Here is a 26,053-nt window from a genome sequence, read left to right on the forward strand (position 1 = left end):
TCCCTTCATATAAGTCACCAATCTCCCTTATCCCTCCCTTCACACATTGCTTAAGCCTGTTATATTCCTTTCCCGGCAGGAAGGCAGGTTTACCAAATATGGGTGTCCGCGGCGACAGCCTCGGAGATAGTTTAAACCTTGTATTCAGCTGCTCCCAGATCTGCACGGTGTTTCTAGTGATTGGGTTTTCCAGTAGCCCTTCTGGTCTATCCCCCTTCCTGAACCCTGACAGCTTCCATAGGTGCTCACCTGCCACCGCTTGCTCCATATCTACCCATTGCTTCTGATTCCCTTCTCTCTCCCCCACTCTACCATTGCACTTAACTGCGCCGCCTGATATTATTTCATTATGTTGGGGCAGGCCACTCCCCCGTGTGCCTTGGTCTTAAATAACATCTTCGTCCCTATCCTCGGCTTCTTCCCTCCCCAGACGAACTCCATGATGCTCTCCTGTATGTCCTTTATCAATCTCCCCAGAACCGCTAAAGGAATCGCTTGGAACAGGTATTGAAGACGAGGGAGTACATTCATTTTGACAATGGCTATCCTTCCAAACCACGATATGTACAGCCCCCTCCATCTTGCTAAACCCGCCTTGATTTGATTCAGCAGCGGCGTATCATTTACCCTCACTATTTGTTTTATGGAGGCTGTTAGATCCACCCCAAGATACGGAACTGGACCTGATGACCACCTAAATGGGTTGCTTTTTTCCAACTGTTTTCTCTCCCTCTCTCCTATGGATATATTTAATATTTCGGACTTTCCAAAATTGACTTTAAAACCTGACACTGCGGAAAAGGCCTTTATCTCTTCCATTATTGCTGGTAGTGATTTCTCCGGCTCTGTGATCATCAGGATCACATTGTCGGCAAACAACCCAATTTTATGTTCTGTCTTCGCCCATCTGACCCCTGGGATCTCCCTTATACTGTGTGCAAAGTGTTCCAGCACCAGTGCAAAGAGGAGCTTCGCCCCACTCCTTATTAAGAATGGATTGGTCTGCCTCCCGTTTACTTTCACCCTAGCTTGTGGATTTCGGTAATTGGCCTGAAACATCCGAAGAAAATTTGGTCCTAACCCCACCTTTCTGAGTATTTGTTCCATGAAGCCCAAGTTGATTCGGTCAAATGCCTTCTCGGAATCTAACATCATCAGGCAGGTGGGTGTGCCACCCCCCCTTCCCGCCTTGTTGATAACATGCAGTACCCTCCTTATGTTGTCAAATGTACTTCTTCCCTGAATGAATACCGTTTGGTCCTGCATTCACCAGATCCGGTAGGATCTCGTGTAGCCTTGCTGCTAGTACCCTCAGTACAATTTGGCATCTGCATTGATGAGCGCAATGGGGCGGTATGAGGAGCACAAATGCGGGTTCTTCCCCAGCTTTGGGATGAGATTGATGTGCACCATGTTCATAGACTTGGATATCTCCCCCTTCTCTCAGAAGCAGTTGACGACTCCCACTAGGGCTTTGGCGAGTGGTTTCTTAAATGCTATATAGAATGCTGCCGTTAGCCCTTCTTCCCCCGGGCTTTTGCTTGCCTTTAGTCGTGATATCGCTCTCTGCACTTCTACACACGTTATGGGTTCCTCTAGGTGTTCTCTCTGTTTGTGATTAATCTCAGCCCTTCCCACCTTGCCGGGTATGCCAGTTGCCCTTCCCTGTCCGATGGATCCTCCCTATTCAAATATGCATTAAACTCCTTTATAATCTTATGTTTAGCTCCTTCTGCCCCTATTTGTCCCCCCCCCCTTTCCTCCAGGGTGTCTATTCACGCGTTCTGCTCACGAGCCCTTATCTTCCGCACTAGGGCTGTCCCCACTTTGTTACCCTGCTCGTAGAACTTCTGCCTGCTTCTTAGGAGGGTACTCTCCACCGCCCTTTTAGTCATCTGTTTAAGTTGCCCTGTCGCATGGGATAGTCTCCTGGCCACCTTGGTTGACTCCTTTTCTTTGTGCGCCCTCTCAAGTTCACGTAGCTCTCTAATTCCTCCTCTGCATCCTTTATCAGTTCACCCTCCCCAAACTTACGCAGCTCCTCTAGAAATCTTTCTAGGAACCCTTCTTGCCACTGGTTGAGGGCATACACTGATGCCCACGTATATATTTGGCCTCCCATTTTACCTTTCACCATCACATACCTCCCACTTGACCTTGATCTCTTCTATTCGTAGTGCTTTGTGGAAGAGAATTGCCACCCCCGCACGCTTTGTTCCCACTGTGTCATGATATTGCTGTGGGTAGTTCCTGCTGCGCAAGTGGCACTTGTCGCCCCTCATCAGGTGAGTTTCCTGTAAGCAAACAATGTCTGGTCCCCTTTGTCAATTTCCCTGAGGATTGCGCCCTCTTATTAGGGCTGTTTAGACCCCTTACATTCCACGAATTCAACCTATACATAACCCCTCATTAGTGATATTCTCTGTTGCCCTGGCACCTCCCCGTTCCATCGAGTGGTGGAGCCTTTATCTCGATGTAATCTGTGACCCTCAGAACTGGTTATGTATCCCCAACTCTTAACTATCCCTGGATCCATTGTCCAGGCTCTTGACATGGTCCTCTTTGGGGGACCATACGTGGCATCACACACCCCCACCCACCCACAATTTTCCCAACGTCTTACCCCACATCACGCAATATTCTAGTCCTATTGTGATGAGCCTCTTCTCCGATTTCAATATCCTTCTTCAACTGTTCATGGTCTTTCTCGTAGTCCACCCTTTGGACCTGGGTCGCGTCTCGCCCAATATCTCTCCTGATCGACTCTTCGTACCATCCTCCCCCGTCTCTCCTTGAGCCATCCCCAGTACCCTCAGACTGTCCTCCACCTGGCACAAAGTTTTTTCCTCATTGCCCACACGGAATTGGAGCCTTGTCGGGAAGAGCCACTGGTATCTTAACTTCCTCCTGTTCAGTTCCTCTGTGAGTGGTTTGAATGAGCGTCTCCTTGCCAATGTGGCCTGAGACAGGCCGTCATACAGCTGGACTTCACACCCTCTCACTCGAATTTTCCCTTTCATTTTAGACGCCCCTATGAGTTTTGCTTTGTCCTTGTAGATGTGCATCTTCACTAGTATGTCCCCGGGTCTTCCAGATCGGTGCCCTTCACTCCCTCCCCCAGGTCTTTAATCTGGACGTTCTCGTTGTGACCTGTTCTCTAGGTCTTCGCATTTCTCCTCCAGGGTCCTTATCCTCTCTTCTGCTTCTTTCGTTTGCTGAATCCACTAAGGATACCTTGCGTCCAGCTCTGTCACACGCTCCTCCATTATCATTACCTGCTCCCCTAAGGCATCAATGTCTTTTTTATTGTTCGTAATCGCCTGCAAGAGCTCTTCCCGTGTGCTTGCTCCTTCTGCTTTCACTGTTTCAGTGAGCTCGCCATTGAATTTGGCCAGTGCCGCCAGCAGATCCTCTTTGGTGAGCGCCATATCCCCACCATTCTGACCTATCGAATTACCAAAGGGGAGCTTTGTTTGTACGTGTCTCTTGTGGGTTCCTTCTTGTTCCCGCTCTCCTGGATTGGTGTTTCTTTTTTTGGGTCCTATTGGCTTTCTACTCATCCATTCCTGCGGATGACTCTGCTGGCTGGTCCCTTGCGCCTCCGGGTCTCTGTGATGCGGTCCACCGACTTGGCTTATGCCCCCCACCTGCCTGCTGTTGGCCAGTCCACTGTTCTGCTTTCTGCAGTTCTCTTCTCTGTGTTTCCCTATTTCTCTCTGCCCCCTCTTCTCAGTAAGTTCTCTCCTTTCTTACTCTTCCCGGTGGTGCTTTTCTAATAATTCCAAGGTGTCTCCCTTCGCTGTACCTTGCTCTTGCTCCTTTCTTATTGTTTTATTATAGGCCAGGCTCTATGCTTCCTCTTCAGTGCAGTGGTGTCCTTCCTTCTTCCCTCTACTTCCCCTTTGCTCCCAGTAACTCTGGCCTTCCAGGTGTCTTCCGATCCTCCCTGCCTTTTGCTATATGTATCTGTTGTGGAGCCGGCGTCCCTCTAGGCTTTGTAGACGCTAGTGATGCATTCCAGGAAGAGTTGACAGTTAAGTGATATGTTCACTTCTAGCAGTGACCACTCCAAGGTATTTCCTTGTGCCCATTGTGTTGCTCCTCTCCCCGTGTTGTGCCCTGCCCCTCCACGGGCCCTATTAGCTCTCAGTTGCCTCCCTCCTCTCCCTCGAAGCTGCTCCGCAGTGTGGCTGCAGGAGCAGGTCTCCTCCGGGTCGCTGCACTACCTCACCTGGCCTCTCGTGGATGCGCAAGTCCCCAGACCACCTCCTCCACCCTCTTGCCAGCCGTCAGCAGTCTCCCGCTCTTCTCCTTGACCCTCAGTTCACTGTACTTTGACGGATCACTCGCAAGGGGGTAGCTGCTCCCCTCGGAGCTCCGCTGCATCGTCTCTACGGCTGCCGTTGCTCCTCTCTTTGGACGCCTGCAGTCCGCTTCTTAACTCTTCCGCTTCACTGTCGCCGGCCCAAGAGGGAGTTTCAGTGGGTTTCTTGCCTCCTCGTGTGGACTCCACAATGCCTCTCCTCACTAATTTCCCCGCCTACCACGAGTCTTCCCTACGCGCGGCACATCTCCTAGGATACTCTGGCGCTGCGTCGGCTTCCCCAGTTCTGCTCACGCCACGTACTTCCCCCAGATTCAGATGGGGCCACCTGCCATTTTCTCTCCGGCTCTGCAGTCCCTCTCCCAGTACGGGGACGCTCTGCTGCACCTCCTTGTTTTGCCCACTCCTTCGGTACAGCCTGTGGCTCGTTTTGTGTCTTGTTTTAGCGCATGCCTGATGTCGGTATACACTGTTTATCGTTGGGCTGGGACAGAGCTCTTCCACTGCACATCCACTCAGCCCGCCATCTTGGCCACGCCCCCCAGGTTTTCAGTCTTTTAAAAACAAAGTACCCTTTTTCAATGCACACTTGGCAGGGACGGAAAAAGTGAATGCAAATGCGCTAATCCAATTGGACTGCTCCTGGAAGTTTCCTGCTCAGGAAGCGTTAGATTATGCTATGGTGGTGGATCAGATATTCGACCTCCACTCCACGGTCACTCCTACGCTGCTCATTCTGATGGTGTTGCATTATGTTTGGAAGCTCAGGTTGACGATTATTCTGATCAGCCTGGATTGGGCTTTGAGGATATGGTGCCTGAACCTTCTTCATTTGTCAACATGACGTTCCTGGAGAATGCCTCCGAGGGTGGACCTGTTGTTGCAGGGTCAATCAGGGTGCTTCACCCAGATGTTTGAAGCCAGAACGTTCATGCTTGGCTGTTGAAAGGTTGAGATGCAGAAAGTGTGACCTTTCTGAGGAAGTTATGCTGTCTTCTAGAAGGTAGGCCATAAAGCCTTTTTATTCTGGTTAGTGGAAACTGTTTTCTTGTTATTGCCAAGACATGCGCATTGATTGTTGAACTGCCCTGCAGCATATTTTGTGGATGTTACTCTGCCTGGCCAAACGAGAGCTTAACATTGGTGCACAAGAGCTACTGAGCTGCCATTTCTATATTTCAAAGAACTCCTAGCATGGTTCTTTTTGTATTACAACTGTGACACAGTTTTTGAATTGTTAAATGAATACGTTGCTTCACAAGCCATTGATTGCTCCATCATGAAATCTGAATTTGGTTTAAAGTTTTTTTTATTATCTTCTCCTTTTCAGCATCTCCACTCTTGTCTTTTTAGTTGCCATTTCGCCTCCAAGATGTGTCGGAAGATTCAGGCTTTGACTGTGAAACCTAGTTTCCTTGTCTTTTTGTAGGAGAAAACTGCGGATTCGGCTCAAATTCTTCACCAATTTTGTTATGAAAGTCTATTTTATAAAATAATTCATTTGCTGCGAATTTCCCCTCATCTTTTTAAGAAGGAGCATTTTCATTATCTTGATCATAAACGGGTTCAGTTTTTATGTTCTGGGCCGAAACAATTCTGTGTGGATGATCACTTGTTCATGGGTGTTGCTGGCTCCTGAAAAGGCAAAGCAGCTACTAAGAAGATGCAGTCTTATTAAATCCTGCTCTGGTGTGTTGGACACTAAGTGCCCATACGCCTTTGTGCTCACTTTCCAAGGATCTGGCAGCTGCCTCGGCTCTTGAATGGGGGTGTGGTCCCATTCTGGACATTTGCAGGTTGCAACGTGGGCTTTCTTGCACATTTGGTAAACATTATTTCCCATATTCCTTAGTTAGTTGAGGATTCACACTTTCGATCAGTGTGCAGTGGTTCCTACTATAGGTTCCTGTTCCTCGCTTGCATCCTGCCGTCTTTCAATTGCTTGGAGTCGCTTGGAGGTATTTCACAAGATGAGAACTCTGTAGGAAGAAGTGTATTCGCTAGAAAGAACATTACCAGCAGTAAGTAATTAGTTCTATAGCAACATTTTTATGTTTGTTGATTGTGTTGACAAACTTTTCTGGAGTTTACAATAATCTGGTTATCAATTTCTAGTGTTAGTTTTAGTATCTGCTTTCCTCCATGTAGTGCTGTTGCATATATTCTGTGCACGCAGACACTCTGCTTTCTTTCCATCCCTTTTGTTTCTGCTCTTCCCCTTCTAATACTCTTCTGTTCGGTCTCGGTAGCACCAGATTTGATTTAGTTTCACAGGTTCAAGCCCTGTATCTTAAGTTCAAGTGCACTTTTCTTCCTTGAATCCTACCCTAGTCTCTTTCACACATCAGCCTTCCCTTGCTTTGAGGCACTTGGCATCTGTCCACTTCTGCATGTGACATATCCGTTTCAGTGCACTGTCGATTACCTGTTTGAAAGATTAAGTGATTTCTGGAAGGGGTTTATTATTGAGCACAATTCACTGAAAAATAAGCCTGTTAAGAGACCAATGCTGGCTGCTGTAACAAGTGCCATTTGCCTGCTGATCTCATACTGTGAGTGTTTTGTTTGGTAATATAATCAGGGTCACTTCATCAAGCTGACAGAAATAGGGCATCCAAACCCTTGTGGCTTTATAATTGGGTGATCCAAGTCGCCACCATGTCGAACCAGACATTGTTTATATGTAATTATTAATCCACTGCCACCAGGTTGATTAGAGGTAAAAATTATTACATTTTTAATCGGCAACGCTTGAAGTTAATAAGCCACTGTTGCCCATTGAAACTTTGGGTTCCAGCATCTGAAGGTTCAGGAAGGTACCTGTGATATTTGAACCTGTCCTGTGCCACTCCAGGGCAGCTGCTGGGGGATGTCCGTAGACAGCCACAGCCAGAAACATAGCACACTACACTTTCTGGCATGGAGCATTTATGAAAGCAAGTGATTAGCAGAGCTCACTTTCAGAGACCCAATTACCCACGTCATCATATTGCTAAGAAAAAACAAAACAGAAAAAACAAGGCTTCTACACCCTTGCAGATGGCCTTCCGTCACACCACCATCACAAAAAGATTGACAGGAGGAGTCCCCAAAGATCTTACATCTCCAAAGGGACCTCTAGGCAAAGCTTGCCCTCTCCTCTTGTGAGACCAAGCCATGCCTACCCAGAAAGTCTGCCTCTCCATTCCCTGCTCCACATAGAGGGGCCACCAAAACAGAAAACCCGGAACCAGAGCCGCATGGCCTCCCTGCATAGCGGCAATAGCTGAAATCCCTCCCCTCTTGTTGAGGTAGTGCACAGCTACCATATTGTCGTCAAGAGCAGGACATTTTCCCCCTGAAGGAAAGGCAGGAAAGCCATCAGCACTAGTCTCATGGCTTGAATTTCCAAAAGATTAATGTGCCAAGAGCACTTTGTCCAAGACTAAAGGCTCCTTACTTTGAAATCCCAGAGGTGAGATACCCAGCCTTTCAGAAACCCATCTGCAACAAACTTGGCCTTCATCCATGGTTGCTAGAATGGCTGCCTGCATTTATTATCTCCTGGTGAAGATCCCTGATGAACCTTCCTAAAAATGCAAAGAAGATCCGACATCTGGCTGGAAAACAGAGACAACTGACTGTGGTGCAGCCACTGGCGAGAACATATTCTAAACGAATCCTCCAGCACCAGGAACATACAGGATGCCATGAGACTCAGGAGGTGGAGGAACGCTGCAGCTGGCAGCATGCAAAGGTTCTGGAATAAAGTGACCATCTAACTAATGCTGCCGAGTCTGAGCTTCGATGGGAAAAGCCTTCCCCACCCAATTGTTAATGTCTGCTCTGATAAACTGGATCCATGGAGAAGGTATAAGTAAAGTTTTCTGAAAGTTCAGGGAGAAGCCCAAAACATGTAGCAGTCAACAGGTATCTGAGGTGTTCCAACACCTGCTCTGGCGAACAGCCCTAAAGAAATCAGTCATCGAGGTAGGGTTGATGTGAATCCTATCCCTGGCAAGACAAGCTGCACCACTGCCTTCAGCTTGGTGAAGACCCTGGGGGAGATCAGTTCACAGAAGCACCTTGAACTGATAATGAGTGCTGCCTATCCCAACCCTCAGGAGCTTACTGTCCTGGCTTTGCAGAGCATGGAGGATCTCCATCTTCACCATCCAGAACCTGTCCTTCATCGGGAACCTTTCCAAGCCTGAGGTTCAGGAAGGGTCATAGTCACTGCACCCTTTCAGAACCAGGAAGTACTGAGAGTATCATCTGAAAATCTTCCCGATGCCGGGCACCATTTCCAGGGGCCCTTGGAACAGATAAGAGACCAGTACCTCCAAGAGCACCGGCTCTGGATCCCGAAAAAGAAGGGCGAGAGGTAGATATGGGAGCATCTTGAGAAAAAGGGGCGGTGAGACCGTATCTGTCCTACACAAGCTGACGCACCCAAGTATCAGAGGTCACTGCCTGCCAACCTGGACAAAAGCAGATACACGACCAACAATGGGGGCAGAATGAGAGAAAACCTCAAAAAGGCTTTGCAACAGCTGACACCAACAGCATCAATGTGTTCTGGATTGTCCCTTACAAGCACCCTTACCTTTGCCAGGGAGGCACCCTTACCTTTGCCATGGAGGCTCTACCACCTTTGAATAGGCTTACCCGAAGGCACCAGAATCTTTCTGTGTGCAAATAAAGGCGCCAAAAAACCAACAACATCAGGAGCCATAGGGAAAGAGGAGGCAACAGAAGGTGGCTTCTGAAATGCCAAGTCCAGTGACTTAGCCATGACCTTGGACTCCTTATCGCTCTCTCTCATTCATCGGACTTAGAACTGAACAAATGAACCCCATCAAATGGCATTAAAACGGTAAGACTGTCCAATTCAGAGGGCCACCAGTCAGAAATGTTGCAAGCTTGTAGCAAACCAGAGGCTTTGATGGCACCCAAGGCCGCTAGCACCTTCTTGATGGTTCACCTGTACTATGCATTGGGATGCCCCTGCGAGGGGGGGGGGGAGAACGCCAGCTGGGTCTCGAAATGGGGACAGGTGTTGAGGTAGCTGGCATGGTGCAGATCTGCACCCACATCTCAAATATCTTATTATCATTAGGTCTCGTAAGGGAGCCTGGTCTGCCACCGAAGGGGCACTAACCCATAATGGATGAGGTCACCATCTTCAAAGATGGAGTGCATGGACCGACAAGGTGGAACCTAGACCTCACAGCATAAATCCAAGGCGATTAGGAGTTTGTCGGGCAAAAGTGCTTCTGACATGACCACCATAAGTACCAAAGGATTGGCGCCGACCCAAGAGCAATCTGACACTGAAGCCTGAAGAGCTGAGCGGAATAGCTGTGCTGAATAGCATACATCTGCCTTAAAGTGTCTCTACCAGCCGACACAGGTACAGCGGACACCACCACTGCCATCAATGTTGAGGCCGACACCATGCTCAAATCTTCAAGAAAATCTCCCACATTTGCGTCATAAATTCGAACTCCTCTCTAGAAGCATGTGTGGAAGGGAATGAGGATTTACCACGTTGAGAGCCAGCAGAGTTCTCCTTTTTGTCCCTCGTGAATCTACAGCCATTTCATTTTGCAGGAGGAGGAAGAAGACAAATAGTGTGCTCTGCACAGGAGTGCCAATGCTTCTTTGCCTTTTTTGTCTACTTTCCTCCCTCTCATCTTGCCTTTTATTCCATGTTGGCTCCTCTCTCTCTAGGACTATGGATGAGATGAGAACAGAGACTTAGAGGGAGGATGATCTAACATTTTGGTGGCATGTTCCCCATTGGTTTTGGGGTTTCATGGATTGGTTAGACCCAGATTGCGCCACATGATCCACCCCAAGACACCACATGCATTGTTTTGTGAGTCAGTGTTGGATATTTTAGTATCACAGTTCTGAAAATGCTTAAACCCAAAAGGCTTGGGAGTGGGCATAATGGCACAGCAAGAAAAGCAAGAGCGATCCTGAGATAACAGCGTGCCAAGTGCGCAGAAAAAAGGAACCGAGGTAATGGGGGCATAGTGTGCTCCATTTATACAAAGGTAACATCATGCCTGGACTTGTGGAACGTGATCTCGAAGTGACTGTCCTCAAGCTATACTACAGCCCCATGCTGAATGTTTCCAAGAACAACATGTGCTGGCAGATCTCTATCAAGATGAGGGATCCTTGAGAGGACGCAATCCATAAAAAATGGCTTGCTAGGGATTAAGAGGTGTTTGCCCTCGGAGGTGTCAGGAGAAGCTACTGTCTTTAAAGGCCTTTAAATAGGGCTTGTGTGGCAGTGATGGAAATGGACGTCAAGGAAGTGAAATACTCGAGATCTGTAATTTGTCAGTCATCAATGGGTGTGCCAGAGGAACCTCAAGGTTTTGCTAGGATTATGTTCATTTTAGGGACTCATAACTCTGATAGTTGGTTGCAGATTGTTTTGATGTTTTTCGGATCAATGGTGTAGGCAGAGGGGGTGCACAATCTTGGAGACAGTTTCCAACAGTTTGTGGGGTTGATTTTCTTGCCCTAAACTGAAGCGCGTTTTGTCTTTCTGCGAATGTCACTGTGTATTATTCTGTGTCGAATATTTCTATTGGTGGAGGTTTAATTTAGTGAACAATTTTCTTCATGATTTTATGGTGTGGCCTTCTTGCTTTAGCAAGTACGTTATTTTGTGGAGGAACTCGAGTTTTCATACTTTTTGGCATTTGGAAGAGAGGAGATAACACCTCTGCAATAGGAGTTATGGCCTAACTCACAGGTACTCATTTTATTGAACTTGGGAAGATGTAAAGAGGAAACGGTGTTTCCTGGATACAAAACATTGGCCTCACACGTTCAAAAAGACCCCTCACCTATGCTGTGTTCAGCATTGCTTGCATATATTAATGAAGAAATAAAACAAACACGAGATCAGATCTGAGTTCATTGTTGTCTCAATAATTGTACATACATCATTATACAAGTCACGGTTACATTAAATACTCTCCCCCAGCTGCAGAACCGTTGCCTTTTTGCAAGTCTCCACTCAATTCCCTGAAGAGCATAGGCCATAGGATATGGGACATTGAATTCTGGGCTCCTGGAGTGCACTTTCACCAACAAATCATCTGACAGCTCCCTGATTTTTCTTCAGATGGGGTATGCAGCAGAGTATAACATTGGTTTCTTTCTTGACACCCACAGAAAGCTTCAGCAAAAAGAACATCCCTCCCAGCAACAGCTGAAGTCCCCAACCACCACCCTTGCAGATTCCCACTTTAAATAGAACAAGTTATTACTCCTTGTTGTCGAGGCAATGGCAGCCTTCTGGTTATTACACATTTACAAACCGTTGCAGGATGTGTTGTTTTCTGTCCCACATCATTTAGCAGGGATACCGGCAGACATTGTCTTGGGATCAGACATTGGAAGTGCATAAGGTGCAGTGCACAGAACCTGCAAGGGATGGAAAGAGGCCATCCCCTCCCATCTGAACTGTTCCAGGATGGAAGCACTCCAATCAGAAGTGTGCAGTGACCATAGCAGGTGCTAATGTAACAGAACCAAAGTAGGCTGTAGTCAATGGATATACAGTGGCCGCTAGGAAGAGGTCCATGTCAAGAAATGAATCTTCTTGAGGTTTTGGAAGTTGGTGAGACGACAATCTGAGGGATCGCCTTGTAGACCAACATTCAAACCCCTAATCATGGCCAATGGCAATTCAAACGAGCTCTATGTACACTGGGGTTGGGCAGAGGCTGCACCCGCTCATAGATATGACTGCATTCAGCACGATCACAAGGCAAACCAAACTGGGATTTCGTTTGAGTCAAGGATGCAGCATAAATCCACACTCTCAATCACTCCACATTGAAATGCTACATTACAGCCTATTCAGCCCCATGGGTGTAAAGTCTGATAACTTCACACAGCATGAACAATCTGGACATGTAACGCCATGTATGCTCATAGTAACAACAGGTAACTGATTCTGCAATGCATCAGTGCCAAGATACAATTTACTGAACACATTACTAGCACCTTGGACAGGTGACAGAGACACTGCATGCAGTATCGGGACCTTGGAAAAAGAATAGAATGACTGGATGCAGGAAACACACCCTGGACAGGGTACAAAATGGTTACAAACAATATTAAGGCAATGCACAGGTACAATGACAGGTGACACTAAGCTTGCAAGCTGCACCGCACAGAATCCACAACCTCGACAGGGAACACAGACTGCAAACAGTATCGCTACTTAAGGAAAACAGTGACGGCAGATAGGGAAAGCACTGCGTGCGAGGAATACAAAGGCTGCATGCAACATCGGAGACCAGGACAGGGAAAACATTGATTTCTACACTGTATCAGCATTCTGGACAGGGAAATATTGCATACCAATGCTTTAAAAACGTTGGACTATTGGAGACTGTGCAGTCAAAAGAACACAGACAAGCACAAGCTGGAGTTTTTATCAGCAATTATTTCTTAACACAATCTAGTAGAATCCTTTTCGGCGAGCACTACAAACGGGCCAATATTACACAATGCTTCAATGTCCCTGCCATGCTGTGCCGAAGCATGGGTGTGGACTCTGAATGCCCGAAGCTTCTGTTATGAATCGTGTGGTGGAAGGCGCCAGGATTCGATCTAAGCCGATCAATGAGGATTTTGCTTCTGGTGGAGGGGAGTGGGGGGGAGGGGAATAGCCAATCCAAGTGTGCAGAAATTATTGAAGCAGCTAGTGCAAAGCTGGACATAAGCAAAGCTGGTAGTGTTAAGGGCAGGCGGTCTAGATGGGAAGTTCTGACAGCTATGCCATATACTCGAAAAACATCTGTGATGTCATGCACACGATGGAAAGAGTTTGGCGGTGATGTCATGAAAGGTATTTCTTGGGCATGTCACGCCAGGACTAGAAAGACATTTAGGAAGTGATGCAGAGAATGGAACACATCGAAGAACCAGGAATATGTTATGATCAGTGTTTTTTCAAGGGAATAAAAAACAGCATTTTGTGATGTCAAACAGAGGATAGAAAAATATCCCAGGTGATATTCATCGACGGAAAGTGTCTATTGTGAGGGACTGTGGGGAATAGAACAGTTCCTTTACATTGTTGCAGGCTACTCTGTGATGTTATACAAGAAATGGGACAAGTTAGAACCCCAGGAAAGCATTCCCACACCGTTTATGACACAACAAATTAGCTGTATCCATCTATTAATCACAAAACAAAGGACCAGCTTCGGTTCTCTGTATGATTTCCCCTATACACCGTTTCCTCTTCCTTCATGACACATTAGGGCGGCTGCTTCCAATCCCACAAAGGGCATTACCTCTTTCATTGTCACACGCATTGCACATAATCTATTGGATGGTGAGAATATATGGAGAATGAAAACAGTAATGTAAATGGAAACTGTTTCTTGGCGATGTACAGGGGACATGGTGTCTTGGTGTTTTGGTTTGTGGTGGCATAGGGTGGGCACTTCCTTACAGGCGTCATAGAGTGCCTTGGTGACATTATCCAGAAAATGAAGACCGGTTTGTGGCGACAAAGCATAGGATCAAGAATTACCTCCTTTGTGATCTCACTCAGGGTTTGAAAACAGTGTAGCGGTTTAGAACAACAAACGATTTACCTCTTGGTAAGGATCTTTTTGACAAGTTAGTCTTACCTCCAACAGATTACACCTCCAAGATATATTTGGGGAATCCTTACAGCCAACAGAGGGCACAGATGAGCTCAGTTCAGCGCCCATGAGGCTGAATGCGACTTTAGGGGTAGTACGTATGGATCAGTATTGCCCTATTACCCCTGTTTCGCCTTTTTCTCTAGCACTCATCAGACGAGGGGCTGCAGAACAGCATGAGGTGAAACATCTATTTGTAATGAGGGGTAGGTTAGAAGTGCAATGAAATTGCGGTGGGAGGATGGACAAATCCCTTCGAAAGAACCTTACTGAGAGGCAATAGATGGATTCCTTTTTCCCACAGATCAGATGCCTCATATTGGGTAGACTCCCATAGCAGTACAGAACGTGCAGGATGGAGGAGAGTGAAACACCATCACCTACACCTGGAAACTCGAGCAACACTAAACCAAACAAGGCCCGAAAAGAAATCCAGGAAGTAGTGCCTGACAGATGTCCAAGACAGGGACACTCCTCTGCTGTGCAGAGGTAGCCACCAAGCCCCTGCTTGAATCTACCCTTTGCCTTAACCTTTCATACACTTCCTTACCGGACAGATCTGCAGAAGCTGATTCACCTAGACAGTGTGTGTTTAGTAAGACCCCTGATTGCTCGGGCCTCAGTGAAAGCCAACAAAGAGTTGGTCATCCTTCCGAATGTCCTTTGTCCGATTGATATGGTTGCTGAGAGGCCTTTCTGTGCGCACATGGTGAAACCTCTGCTTGACCTTAAATGGATGACACAGAGGGTAGAAAACAGGAAGATTAATCTTCTGTGAGATTAAAATCCAACACGCGCTTAGTAGGAAAGAAGGACAGCCTCACCCGCAGATCACATACTCCACAGAGAAAAGGTATGGAGGTTTTAAAGACAGAGCCAGAAGCTCATTCACTCGCTGGAAATAATGGCAACCTGGAGAATCACCTTAAGGGCAATTGACCTCAAAGAACAAAAATTAAAAGGGCTCAAACAGAGTAGCCGTGTGAAATGTTGAAATAAGGTTAAATCCCACACAAGATCAATAAACTGGCATTAGAGAATGCCCGCAAAAAACCCAAGAGGTGGACGGAAACAAGCTCAGGTTGAAGGGCTTCTGAAAGACCATACTAGCAGCTAGGTAGCCTTTCTTAGTGCCAAACTGAAAGCCCTGCAGGATCAAGATCAGCAAACCAAGAACAGTAGAGATCAAACAAAGCAAAGTAGGCCTGCTCGCCCCTCATCCCCAACTGAGTTGAAAACATATGCTACCTGCAGACAAACTGACTTGGCAGTAGTCCACCTGGCAGAAAAGAGCACATCCAGGACATGGTCAGACATCATACTCCATATACTTCAGCTTCTCTGTAGCATTAACGTTGCAGTTGATTAATTAGGCTTGGGTGGAGGACAGGGGACTCTGCCAGGAGGTGCCAAGGAGGCAGGTGGACACCGAAGGTCCCAGTAATACGTCCTCTGGGCCAAGTTGGGCGATCAAGGTCATGGTGGCCTAAACTTCTGCAGTCTCCTGAGAACTAATGATCTGACAGCAATCCGCAGGAACAAACAGGAAAAAGCATATCTACACAACAATCAATGCGTCATCCAGAGCTCCTCGGGGGAAGGAGGTGGGAAAAACTCCCTCTTCGTAACAGAACAACTCGAACTTCCAATTGACACTGGATTCAAAGAGATCCATCTGTGTGCTCCCCCAAAGGGAAAAGATTTCCTTCAGAAAGTCCTGCAGAGTTCCACTTCTAGACGTCTGCCTGCTCAGGGCATCCATAACCACGTTCTCTGTCCCGACAGGATGGGCAGCCAAGAAACCTCTTGTTCTCCAGAGCTCAGAACCAGTGTCGTATTGATTCCCTTACACTGAGGCAGCGATCCCACACCACCTGGCTTGACGGGGTAACGCATGGCTACTGTGTTGTCTGTCACTACGGACACACTTGCTCTGCCTGGAAGAAAGGCAGGCAACTGCGGCTAGCATGAAAGCCTGCAGTTCTAGTGGACGGATGTGTTCCCTACATTGACAGGGGATCACAGTCCGCTCACTGTCAGATCACTGAGGTGAGCGCCCAAACACTTTACAATTTTGAAATGAGGCTAGGTTTGCAGAAAAGGGTCTCCCCCAGCTTAGCACATTGTCCCACAGGGCCCACCACAGAAAGTCATTGATAATGTTTGTGAGTCGTGCAACATATCTTGCATGTCAACCTGTAATCAAGACCAATAAAAGCAAAGCAGTCACTGGAAGGACTACCTGCACAATCAAGCCTTCAGCCCTGCAAATAAGCAGGATGCCATCAAGCCCCCGACTCTCAGCTTGGAAAATGTGTGTCACCTGCAAGATGTGCAGCATTAATTGCCGGTTAGCATAGACCCTGTCAAAGGTTGTGTCCAGGACTCTGCCACTATGAACTGATGTGAATGGAATGATGTGCCGGGGGACTTCTTGAAGTTCAGTTAGAAGCCAAAGCTGTGCAGACGATGACAGGTGTGGAGCGGGTGGACAAACACCAGTTATGGGGTGTAAATTCAAAGAGCCAGTCATCCAGGTAGGGAAAGCCATGAATCGTCCCTCTCCTGAGATGTCTGGCCACCAGAGGCAAAAGCTTGAAGATCTTTTGGGTTGAGGAAGGGTCAATGGGATGGACCCTGAACTATTAATAGGCGTTCTGGAAAGGAAAACGGATGTAGTATGTGTCCACAAGCTACACTGACATCAGCCAGTCCTGCAGGTTGAGGGCCTGGAGAAGCTAGGCCAAGGTGACCATCTTGAATTTGTTCCTCACAGGTACAAATTCAGAAGCTGCGGCTCCATGGTGCGAAGCTGGCCCACATCCTTCTTTGGCACACATAAAATAAAGGGGAAACGGACCCTTTCTCCACCATGAGGTGGTCACCAGCTCTATGATGTTTGTCACTAGAATGTGCTGAATTTCCTCCAGCAGGAGTGAGTCCAGGGATGAGGGTGGGTGTTGTATAAAAGGGCTGCAGTAGCCCCACAACAAGACCTGTAAGGGCCAGGCCTCTGAGATGGTGTGGTGCCACTCCCCGACGTACAGGGACCACCTCCCACTCACTGCAGTAAAGTGAACAAAGCCAAATTAAAGGAGTTTAGACCAGGGGTTGCCAAAGGTGGCAGTGGCAACTCCACCTCTCTGTGCACCCCTGCCTCTACCCTGGTAAGAGCAATGTTGCTGGGCCTATTGCCAGAGAGAGTCTGGTCTCTACCACGGTGGGCAAAGGCCAAAAGGAGCAGACCTTCACAGCAGGGGCAGTCGTTTATAGGACAGCTAGACCATAGGAATTTAATTTGGCATTGAACTTCTCTCCAGGGATTCATCGGCTCTATCCCTAAACAGGCTATTGCAAGTCAAGGAGTTTTGTCTGTACATCTGTGGCCAAACCACAAGTCTTAAACCAGGAGTGTCTGCAAAGGACAGAGTCTGTGCCCATGGAATCAACCACACAGACTGCCATATGCAGGCCGGACTGCAATGTATGGCGTGCTACCTCCTTGTCATACTCCATCATGCAGAGGAACCCACCCATTTCTTTCATGCGCAACTTTGCTGCTGCTTTAGTTAGATCACTCACAGGACATGGGTGTACTTGGCCAGGGCACAGATGGCATTCACAGCCTGCATAGACAGACTGCCCAGAGGCAAAGACTTTGTTTCCCAGGTTTCCTGCTCTTCCTATGGAGGGGTAAAGAGGTAAAGGTGGTCAACGTTGACCTTGCATTTGAGTCCTACATCACCAGATTCTTGAGCATGGGGTTTGTGGACAAAAATCATGAATTCTTGGGAGCTGGGTGGTGCGGTCTAGGCCCACAGTTGGTGTGGAAGAACCTGCACAAGAGTATTGGGCCTCTTCAGTTCATACATCCACAAGAGTTTCTAGAGCCTTGCCAATGATCCTCTGAAAAGACAGGTGTGACTCGCCATAAGCAGAAGCTTGCATAAAAATCAAGCTCTAGAGAGGTATCAAGACAACTGTCATTGCTGGTGGAAAGCCATTTCAGTAAGAATCTCAGTTTGGCTATATAATTGCTGTCTACAACATACTGTAAAAAGGATAGGGCCCTGAAAACTGGATCAAAGTCCAGTGAAGTGCCGGCGCTGGGGGTTATACTATGAAAGGAAGAGCTGTACAGCAATGTAGGGAAGCAGTCTCTGAGCCAGCAGGCATGAGTTGTGGTCCAAACAGATGGCTATGCCGGCTTGACCAAGTACAATGAGCCGCTGTGGCATAAAATCATTGACACCAGGCACTGACAAGGAGGTCCAGCATCTGGTACCTGAATGCCACACAGTGCTCTAAAGTAGAGGAGCAAGCGGGAAAACATAGGTTAGGTGGTGACTATTCCGAGGTGTCCTAATCATCCCTGGAACAGAAGCGGCAGCATCTTTCTCCAAGAGGACGAGAGTGTTGCTGTATGAGCGTGCCCTGTTGCGGTGCTTCTTTTTGACCGTTCAGTCCCAATCCCAAGAACAGGGTGACTACTCCTCATTCTCAGTAGCAGGGTCTCCTCCTGTCTCTGATGTTTTTTGTGCTAAACAAAAATCCCAAACAAAATCAGCTTGGAAGTCCTATACCACCTATGGACTCCAACTCCCATAAAGCTGAAAGCACGAGGAAGAGGAAGTCAGAGTTAAAATGGATCAACAGAAACCCTAAGCTGAACATGCAGACTAGTGGTTATAATGAAGTTCCACTACGTGGGACATTTAAGAATGGTGTTGGCAACAGTAACGTCGAGAGAAGCAGAACGGAAGGGAGCAGAGCCACGGAAGAAGGCAGGAGAATGTGAGCGGACCGTTCTGATGAGAACAGGTGTTCTCAAACTGCTGCTTGCAGGCAGTGCTTACCGGTGTGGTGTGAGGCCACAGACTAGACTGCCGGCACCGGGAGAAGACTGCTGAGCTACCGACAGCAATAGCAGAACTGCCGGCAGCACGGTCAAGTCCAAAAGCAGCAGGTTTGCCGGTAGATGCACACAGAAACAGCAAAGAGCCGGGAGAGGGTCTCCAAAGCAGAGAACGCCATCTCAAGGTGAAAGCTTCACTGGAACAATGCGTCACGGGTCGGAGGAACTGCCAGACACCGGTGAGTCTGCACAGAGATGTTGGGGACCGTGGGCATACCAACAGCCACTTGAAAAATTAAGAACTTTATTTGAATACCCACCAAGTAGAAAACAAAGACAGAACTTGCACAAATCCTTATGTTTGAGATGTCAGTATGCGGAAGATTGGAGCAAGTATTGCCACAAGCCAATGAATGCTAATGAAGGAATTAAAAGACAAAACTTGACCAAGTCTCCATATATGAAATAATAATATGGGGAAAATTGGAGCAAGTGTTACCAAAAGACTTTTGAAGAAGTTAAGAGGGTGAACTTGAACAAGTCTCCATATATGAGATGTCAATGTGGGAAAAGTTGGAACAAGTAGCCCCTCAAGCCAAGAAAGTATAGGCAGTGAAGGAATACAACTGTATTATACTAAGTGAGAATATTAAAAAGAAGAAATGGTGAAAGAAATACACCAGGCATTGAGAACGTGGGGAGAAGATACCTGGAAGGAGAGTGTACCAGGGGATCTACAGACCCCAGAAAGGGATTCCTGGCAGGGGAGTATTCCAGGAAATCCATTTAATATATACAGAGAATATGGACATTGTAGACAGATACCTGGCAGGCGAGTACACTAGGGGATCTGTACAAAACAGATGAAAGGAAGTCCTGGCGGACCAAGTACCAGGAAAGCTGAAATAAAAAAACAAAGTTAATATTTTGTAAAGATACCTTGCAGGAGAGTATACCAGAGAATATGAGAAATCTACTAAAAGCTTCCTGGCAGGGGAGTACACCAGGAGGATCTCCATACAAAGTTATTTGTTTTGAAAGAGAAATGTTTGCCATCATTGAGAAGTGGTTATTTGAAAGAGACTATTTTGCTATCATTAGGAAATGATTGTTTGAAAAAGACACTTGCCATCCTTGAGAAGTGAGTATTTAAAAGAGATATTTGTTGCCACCTTTAAGGAATCATTATTTGCAAGAGACACCTTTGCCATTCTACCCAAGACATCCAGTGAAAGGGAACTCTCCCTCTGGATCCAAGGATTATTTTGTTCGATTTATTTATTTGTTTTTTAACACTTTTTGCCAAACTTACATCAGAGACACTTTCCTTACACTTTTAGTTCATCTTTAGTGTGAGGGGCAGATGAATGTTTTGGACACAAGGACAGTGTATATGATTCTGACAACGAGAGACAGACTGATCTTCAGTTTCCTAGGTTAGGCACAGAGAGGCCTTTATCCAACCCTTTCATTCTGATGTCTGATGTTGAAAACACTACCAATTTGTGTCAGCCTCTCATTCCTGACCCCTCACATGTCACATCTGGCATCCTTGGTTCTCAGCAGTGCCAAGTGGGGCAGACACTGAGCTGCACTCTGCCCCCTGGTGGCTGAAAACGTCTTCAAACACAGATTGCTCATCTTAGATATATGTTCTCCAGTGCCATACATGGCAAGGAAAAACACCTTCAAAGCAGTGCCTTGCGATATCATGAATGGAAACAGTGGCATGGTGATGTCATACATAGAATGGTACCACTGCCTTGATGATTCCTTACAGAATTTTCTTTCTTCCAGTGTAGGAACTGCACGAGACACTCTGCTGTCTGGATCAGCTCTATGCAATCCTGCTGAGACAAGGCTTCCAATCAGATTCATTAAAGTTAAAAGTGATACAAGATAATTAGATAGGCAGTGCAGAGGCACAAAGATGCCCCCCTTGGTAAAGCAGCTGTTAAGCCACTGGACTTGGTGGAGCAATGTCTGATTTCTAACTGTACTAACAGGCACAATTCCTTTCCATTAACACAATTAAAAAGTGATTTTACTCTGAGACCAAGTTTACGGTTTTCTTGCTATCTTGGAAGTCTGGATGAGTCACTTCTATTAAAGAGCTCTCAGAGACACAAAGAAGGAGGAGCAGCAATGTGCTCATGTGCTGTGTGAGGACCTCCAGAAGCTCTTTGGTTGCCTAGCGGGACTATTGCAGAAACATGTACAAGGTGACAGTCAATGCTCTATATTGGTCTATCTCTTGGAATAAGTTGCTGTGGTTGGTCTTAGAGATGCAGAAATCAACATGGATTGTACAACTGTGCCTCACACTTAGTGGCCAGCAACATTCTTCTTCAGAGGCAGTTGCCAGTTTCCAAAGGATGTTCTTAGTTGGGTAAAGATTTGGGATGGTACAAACCTAAGAAAAAGTGGGAAAATCCCACATTCAACCCAAAATCACAATGGCATATGTAATGGGAAATGATTCTGAAAAAAGGCTTTGTCAGGGCACGGAGGCATACATTGCAGGAGAGGTATGATAACAGCAGAAGCATTCTTACCAACTAATCTAATTGCGGGTTAATATGTCTCAATTCATGCAGCTCTGCATTAAATGCAGGTTGTGCTTTCCCAGATGATTCCATGTACCATTGGACACTGGCTTCCCTTTCCAAAGGTATTACGATGCCCTCACAGGTGCACACACTTATCCAATTCTCGGTCCTGATGCTGCATAGCTATCTTTAAAGCCCAACAATCGGGTACAATGCAAGTAGCCAGGTAATGATAGTCGGACCCTCTGGGGATAGGGATGCTGTAGGACAAGCGTATATTTTGGCTCCATATATGATGGATGGGCAGGTGTCTAGACTTAACGCTCTTTTGATGACATTAAAAGCCTGTGGAATGGGCTCTGTTATGACAGCAGAAAAAGTATCCAATCCCTACCCAAACACAGACAATTCCATGGAGCAGTGACAGAGCAGGTAAACACAAGGCACCTGGAGAAGACCGGGCACATGTTCTGCAAGGAGAGATGTAATGCGCACACACAGTGGACGTAGGAAAATAGCTTGCTTTCATCACAATCACCAACTGTGACATGCACACACATATTCAGAAACATGTACCCATTCGTAGATACTAGATCGAACACATTTATCCAAACACTTACAGATACCAGAAGATACCACAAGCAAGACTGATAATCGAGCACTAACAGAAAACACAAAAACGCAGATCTACAGTCAAAGACAACAGAAGCAAATAAAGCATATACGATTTATAGACACAAGTAGGAAGGGCCCTATAAATAGACAGACACCAAGTTAGACAGATAAAGCCACAAATATACCGAATCAGAGATATTTCCAACCAGAAACCCTGGTCAAGAATCTATGAATTTTTCTATATGCTAGACTAACAAATATGCCCCAGGTATCAGCTTGTGGTCGATGCTAGTTCTCTTCATCTCAATATCCTTCACCATATCTTTTCTCTCCTGATCTTGACGGCCCTTTCACTTGTTATCTCTGGCGCAGAATACAAAATAACTATCTACCAGTGTCTCCTAAAATCTGATACAGATTACATGGACTCCATTGCGGCACCACAGATCTCTTCACCAATGACTGCATTCTCCAACCAAGTTAAAATTGTGGGGTCCTAGGGGAAGCGGACTTGAGCATGGTTAAAATTGTGGGGTCCTAGGGGAAGCGGACTTGAGCATGATAGCAAATATGGGGACAGTGATTCAAGGGACCTTTCCTGGTCACAAGTTGTACGTAGTTCGGTTTTTCATTGTGGTAGAAGAGCATCATACTGTTGTGAGATCTTTGATAAACTCAAAATTGTAGGTTAAAATGTTCTGTACATAAGTCTCCATTAACTGGAGCAAGTGCAAAGGGTCCAAAATGCAGAAGCCGCAGAAAAGATGCCTTAGAGGGCCAGCATGCCAAGTGTAATAAATACAACTGACCAAAGGGTTCTATGTGATTTCATCCCTGCAATTTCATTTTTGTTACATGACAAAAACACATTCCAGTGCGCCAATTCGGTCTATAATATAACTAGCCATCCATTTGATTGCAAGATAATATCTACATTTGTAAAACAAATGTCCACTTGCTTTTTGGGGATTTCCCTGTAGCGATCCTTAACTGGGGAGTCCACCCTGCACATGCTCAATCCTCCACTTTCCACATCACCCCCTCAATCTCTTCCTGCCATAGTCACTGCACCCTTACATCTGCATAACCATGCGCCTCAACATGCTGTCCATTTGCTCCCTACTGTACTCCAGGAAAGTCATTTACAAAACTCTCTGTACAGCCCACAGACCTTTCTATCAGAGTGGTCCACCATTCCTGGTCGACAAATGCATTCATTAACTTTCCTTGCGCACATCATTCATGTTCCAAGATTCAAAAAGCAACCTAAGTGTGGGCATCCCTCCTTCTACTAGTCTGCTGTCCTCAGGAACACCTTCCCAATGACAATTTGGCGAACTAAGCGTGCGTCGATTAAAAATATTTAATATTCCATGTAAAGAATTTGGTATACTTTGTTCTTTCAATCCTATAAGATGTGCGGCTGTTTTTTCTGATTCTGCGATTACAGTGGCAAGAAGCCACCACGCACCTGAGCGATAGGCAAACCAAATATAAGAACAGAACTTAATTCTACAGTACTGTCATACACAGCAAGGAACCACAGTCAATCAAAACCCCCTATAGACATTTAAAGGCAGGCTTTAGATGTAAAAACTCACAGGCACAGCCGATGCATAAGGACAAGCACAGCCTGTCACAGTTATGGACAGTCAGAAACCGAAATACAGAACCAGTCACAAAAACAACCCGAGACAGACACACACACAAACACACACAGACAGACAGGCACACACGAAGGCATGAACTTGCACAAACAACCAGTTATAGTCAGAAATGTAATTTGTAGGGGAATCCAGTCCCAAACACACAAAGCTGGACCATACAAACATCCCATTCTAAAACATACATGGCCAGACACTCCCACATACATTAAGTATCAAACACACTGAAACGGTCATAAGAACTCACTCATGGAGGGGCACTGTCAGACTCTCACCCATTCCCAAACGCAGCCAGCAGCTCAGACAAAGGCACAGATACAACCAGAATCATTTAAAGCCAAATGCAGTCCTAGTCACAGACACAGATAGCCAGGCACCAAAACGCTGGCCCCACTATCCATTAACGCAGCCAAAGACACTCAAATAAACAAATGGAAACACACACCCATCCAGAAGCTCATCCATACACCCAGAAGTGTAGAGTAAACCTCCCCATGCTCCCCCCAATCACACCACACAAACAGAATAAATCTATTCAGATGCTGTGTTGCTGACCTCTTCTGTCACAGACAGCCATACCCAGCTGGAGGCACATGTTTACATAGAATATAAGTGGCAAATATCCATCCTCAGAACTGGGAGTGAAGGTGAGCAGGACTTCTGAATGCCCTGCTCCATCTAGATCACAATTCTAGTTAAGCACTAAAGAGATGTGTCTGTTGGACTGGAAGAAGGAATGTGAACTCTAGCTTCTTAGTTAGCGGGCCTCTTTTGCCGAAAGGTCGACAAGGAAAGACCCAACAAATGAGTCGTCCAGAAGCACTTGACGAAGAGAAATCTTAGAAAGACAGCCTTTCATGCATACATTTGAATTATAAATTTAGATGCTTAATTCAGACAAGCTTTCTTGATGGGAGAACATCATGCACAAAAACAACATTGCCACCGCAGTCCAGGATTAACGAAGAGCATGAAAATACTCAAAAGGAAACAACCATTTCTCTGCACGTCCAGATGCCTCCTAAGCTTCCGAAGCAGTCCACACAGAACTTTCCTCGATTCACTTTTCATCTGTCTCTGTGACCACCTCTGCCCAAGGCGATGCATAAACACAACTACTACCACCTTTGGTCCAATGTCATCAGTAACAGATCCCGTTATAAAAAAAAGAAATTGGCTTCTTTAGCCTCCCCCACCAACTCCTCCACACCACCATGGGAGACAAAGCACTTTGCGTGTGCAGCACGCCATGTTTCCACAAACTAGTGAGTGACCTTCACCGATGGGACTACTCCTCGGAAAACAGTTCCCTAGGGTCATTTAGGGAAGTCCGTACCCAAATCAAGTCAAAAGTCTCACTATTATGTGGACCCCACACCATACTGAGGAAAATGCCACAAGGACATGGAATTGGGCTGGGGGTGAAGTGGAGGGTTGGAAGGAGGACGTGAGACAGGCACTCGACCCATGTTCAATTTCTGGCCCCAGAGCACTGGGCCACATTCTCTAGACAGGGAAGGTGAAGCAGCATTCAGGATGGTCTAAGCAGCTCCTGCAGGTGATGCCACTGTGCCTAACAGGAGGAAGAGGAAGGTTCCAGCGCCATGCCCTGCTAGGATCCGGCAGTGCAGGCATAAGAGTTCAGCCCCAGGGAGGGCTAGTGAGGCAAACCTCAGCTGCTGGTGGCAGGGCCTGGCTCGCTCTCTGGAGAGGGCACACATTCCTTGCTGAGTCGCACAATCTCCTGGGACAGCACCTCAAGATCCTGGAACGAAACAGAAGATAGAAAAACATCAGTAGGTCGACCTGTGGCAGAAACTCGAGCACACTGCTACTCTAAGCGCGTAGGTAAAGTAAATAGCACATTATGGACAACATGCTGCACAATTAAAAATGTATCAATGCAAAAAAGTAACCTTTATTCACATATACTTCTTGCAGGATTTGTATCTGTTTAGAATAAGGTGCTATGCATATTCCGCCATTTACTATAGAATCTATATAGAATATAGAATATTACAGTCGTTTCCTTCAGAGTGAAAGGTAGGGGTTTGGCAGGGGCGTTCCCATCACACTATTCGTGTGCTGGTGCCTATAATACCCTTCTGTGCCTACGCCCTCAGATTGTTTGTTTTCCATGCCAAATGGTGCAAGCGTTGTATGTGTAATTTGGAAGAAATTTGTTTTTTTAATCTTCCTCTAACGGAGGGGGACAGGCACATGTGATTCTGATTTGAAATGACTACTACTGAGGTAAGTAGCATTTGACTTCCTGTGCTTGTGAATCGGGGTTCAGGTCACTTGCTATGCATAGATTATTTAGCAGCACATTACTGTAGGTGGCTGTGCAGGTAGTACCACTGCAAACAGAT

General features: G+C 46.5%; 1 protein-coding gene across 2 annotated transcripts in view; it reads right to left on the reverse strand.

Moving 5' to 3' along the window:
* Nucleotides 1-11,230: 11,230 nt before the first annotated feature.
* The window catches only part of GRIPAP1 (GRIP1 associated protein 1), a 1,613,923-nt gene continuing 1,599,100 nt past the window's right edge, over nucleotides 11,231-26,053 (reverse strand). For both annotated transcript variants that reach the window (XM_069645489.1, XM_069645490.1), the window contains one exon: nucleotides 11,231-25,446. In XM_069645489.1, coding sequence (XP_069501590.1) covers nucleotides 25,354-25,446 — 93 coding nt within the window. In that variant the 3' untranslated portion in view covers nucleotides 11,231-25,353. The remainder of the gene's footprint in view (nucleotides 25,447-26,053) is intronic.

This window comes from Ambystoma mexicanum, chromosome 2p, assembly GCF_040938575.1.
Source record: "Ambystoma mexicanum isolate Mex_15411 chromosome 2p, UKY_AmexF1_1, whole genome shotgun sequence".
NCBI lineage: Eukaryota > Metazoa > Chordata > Amphibia > Caudata > Ambystomatidae > Ambystoma > Ambystoma mexicanum.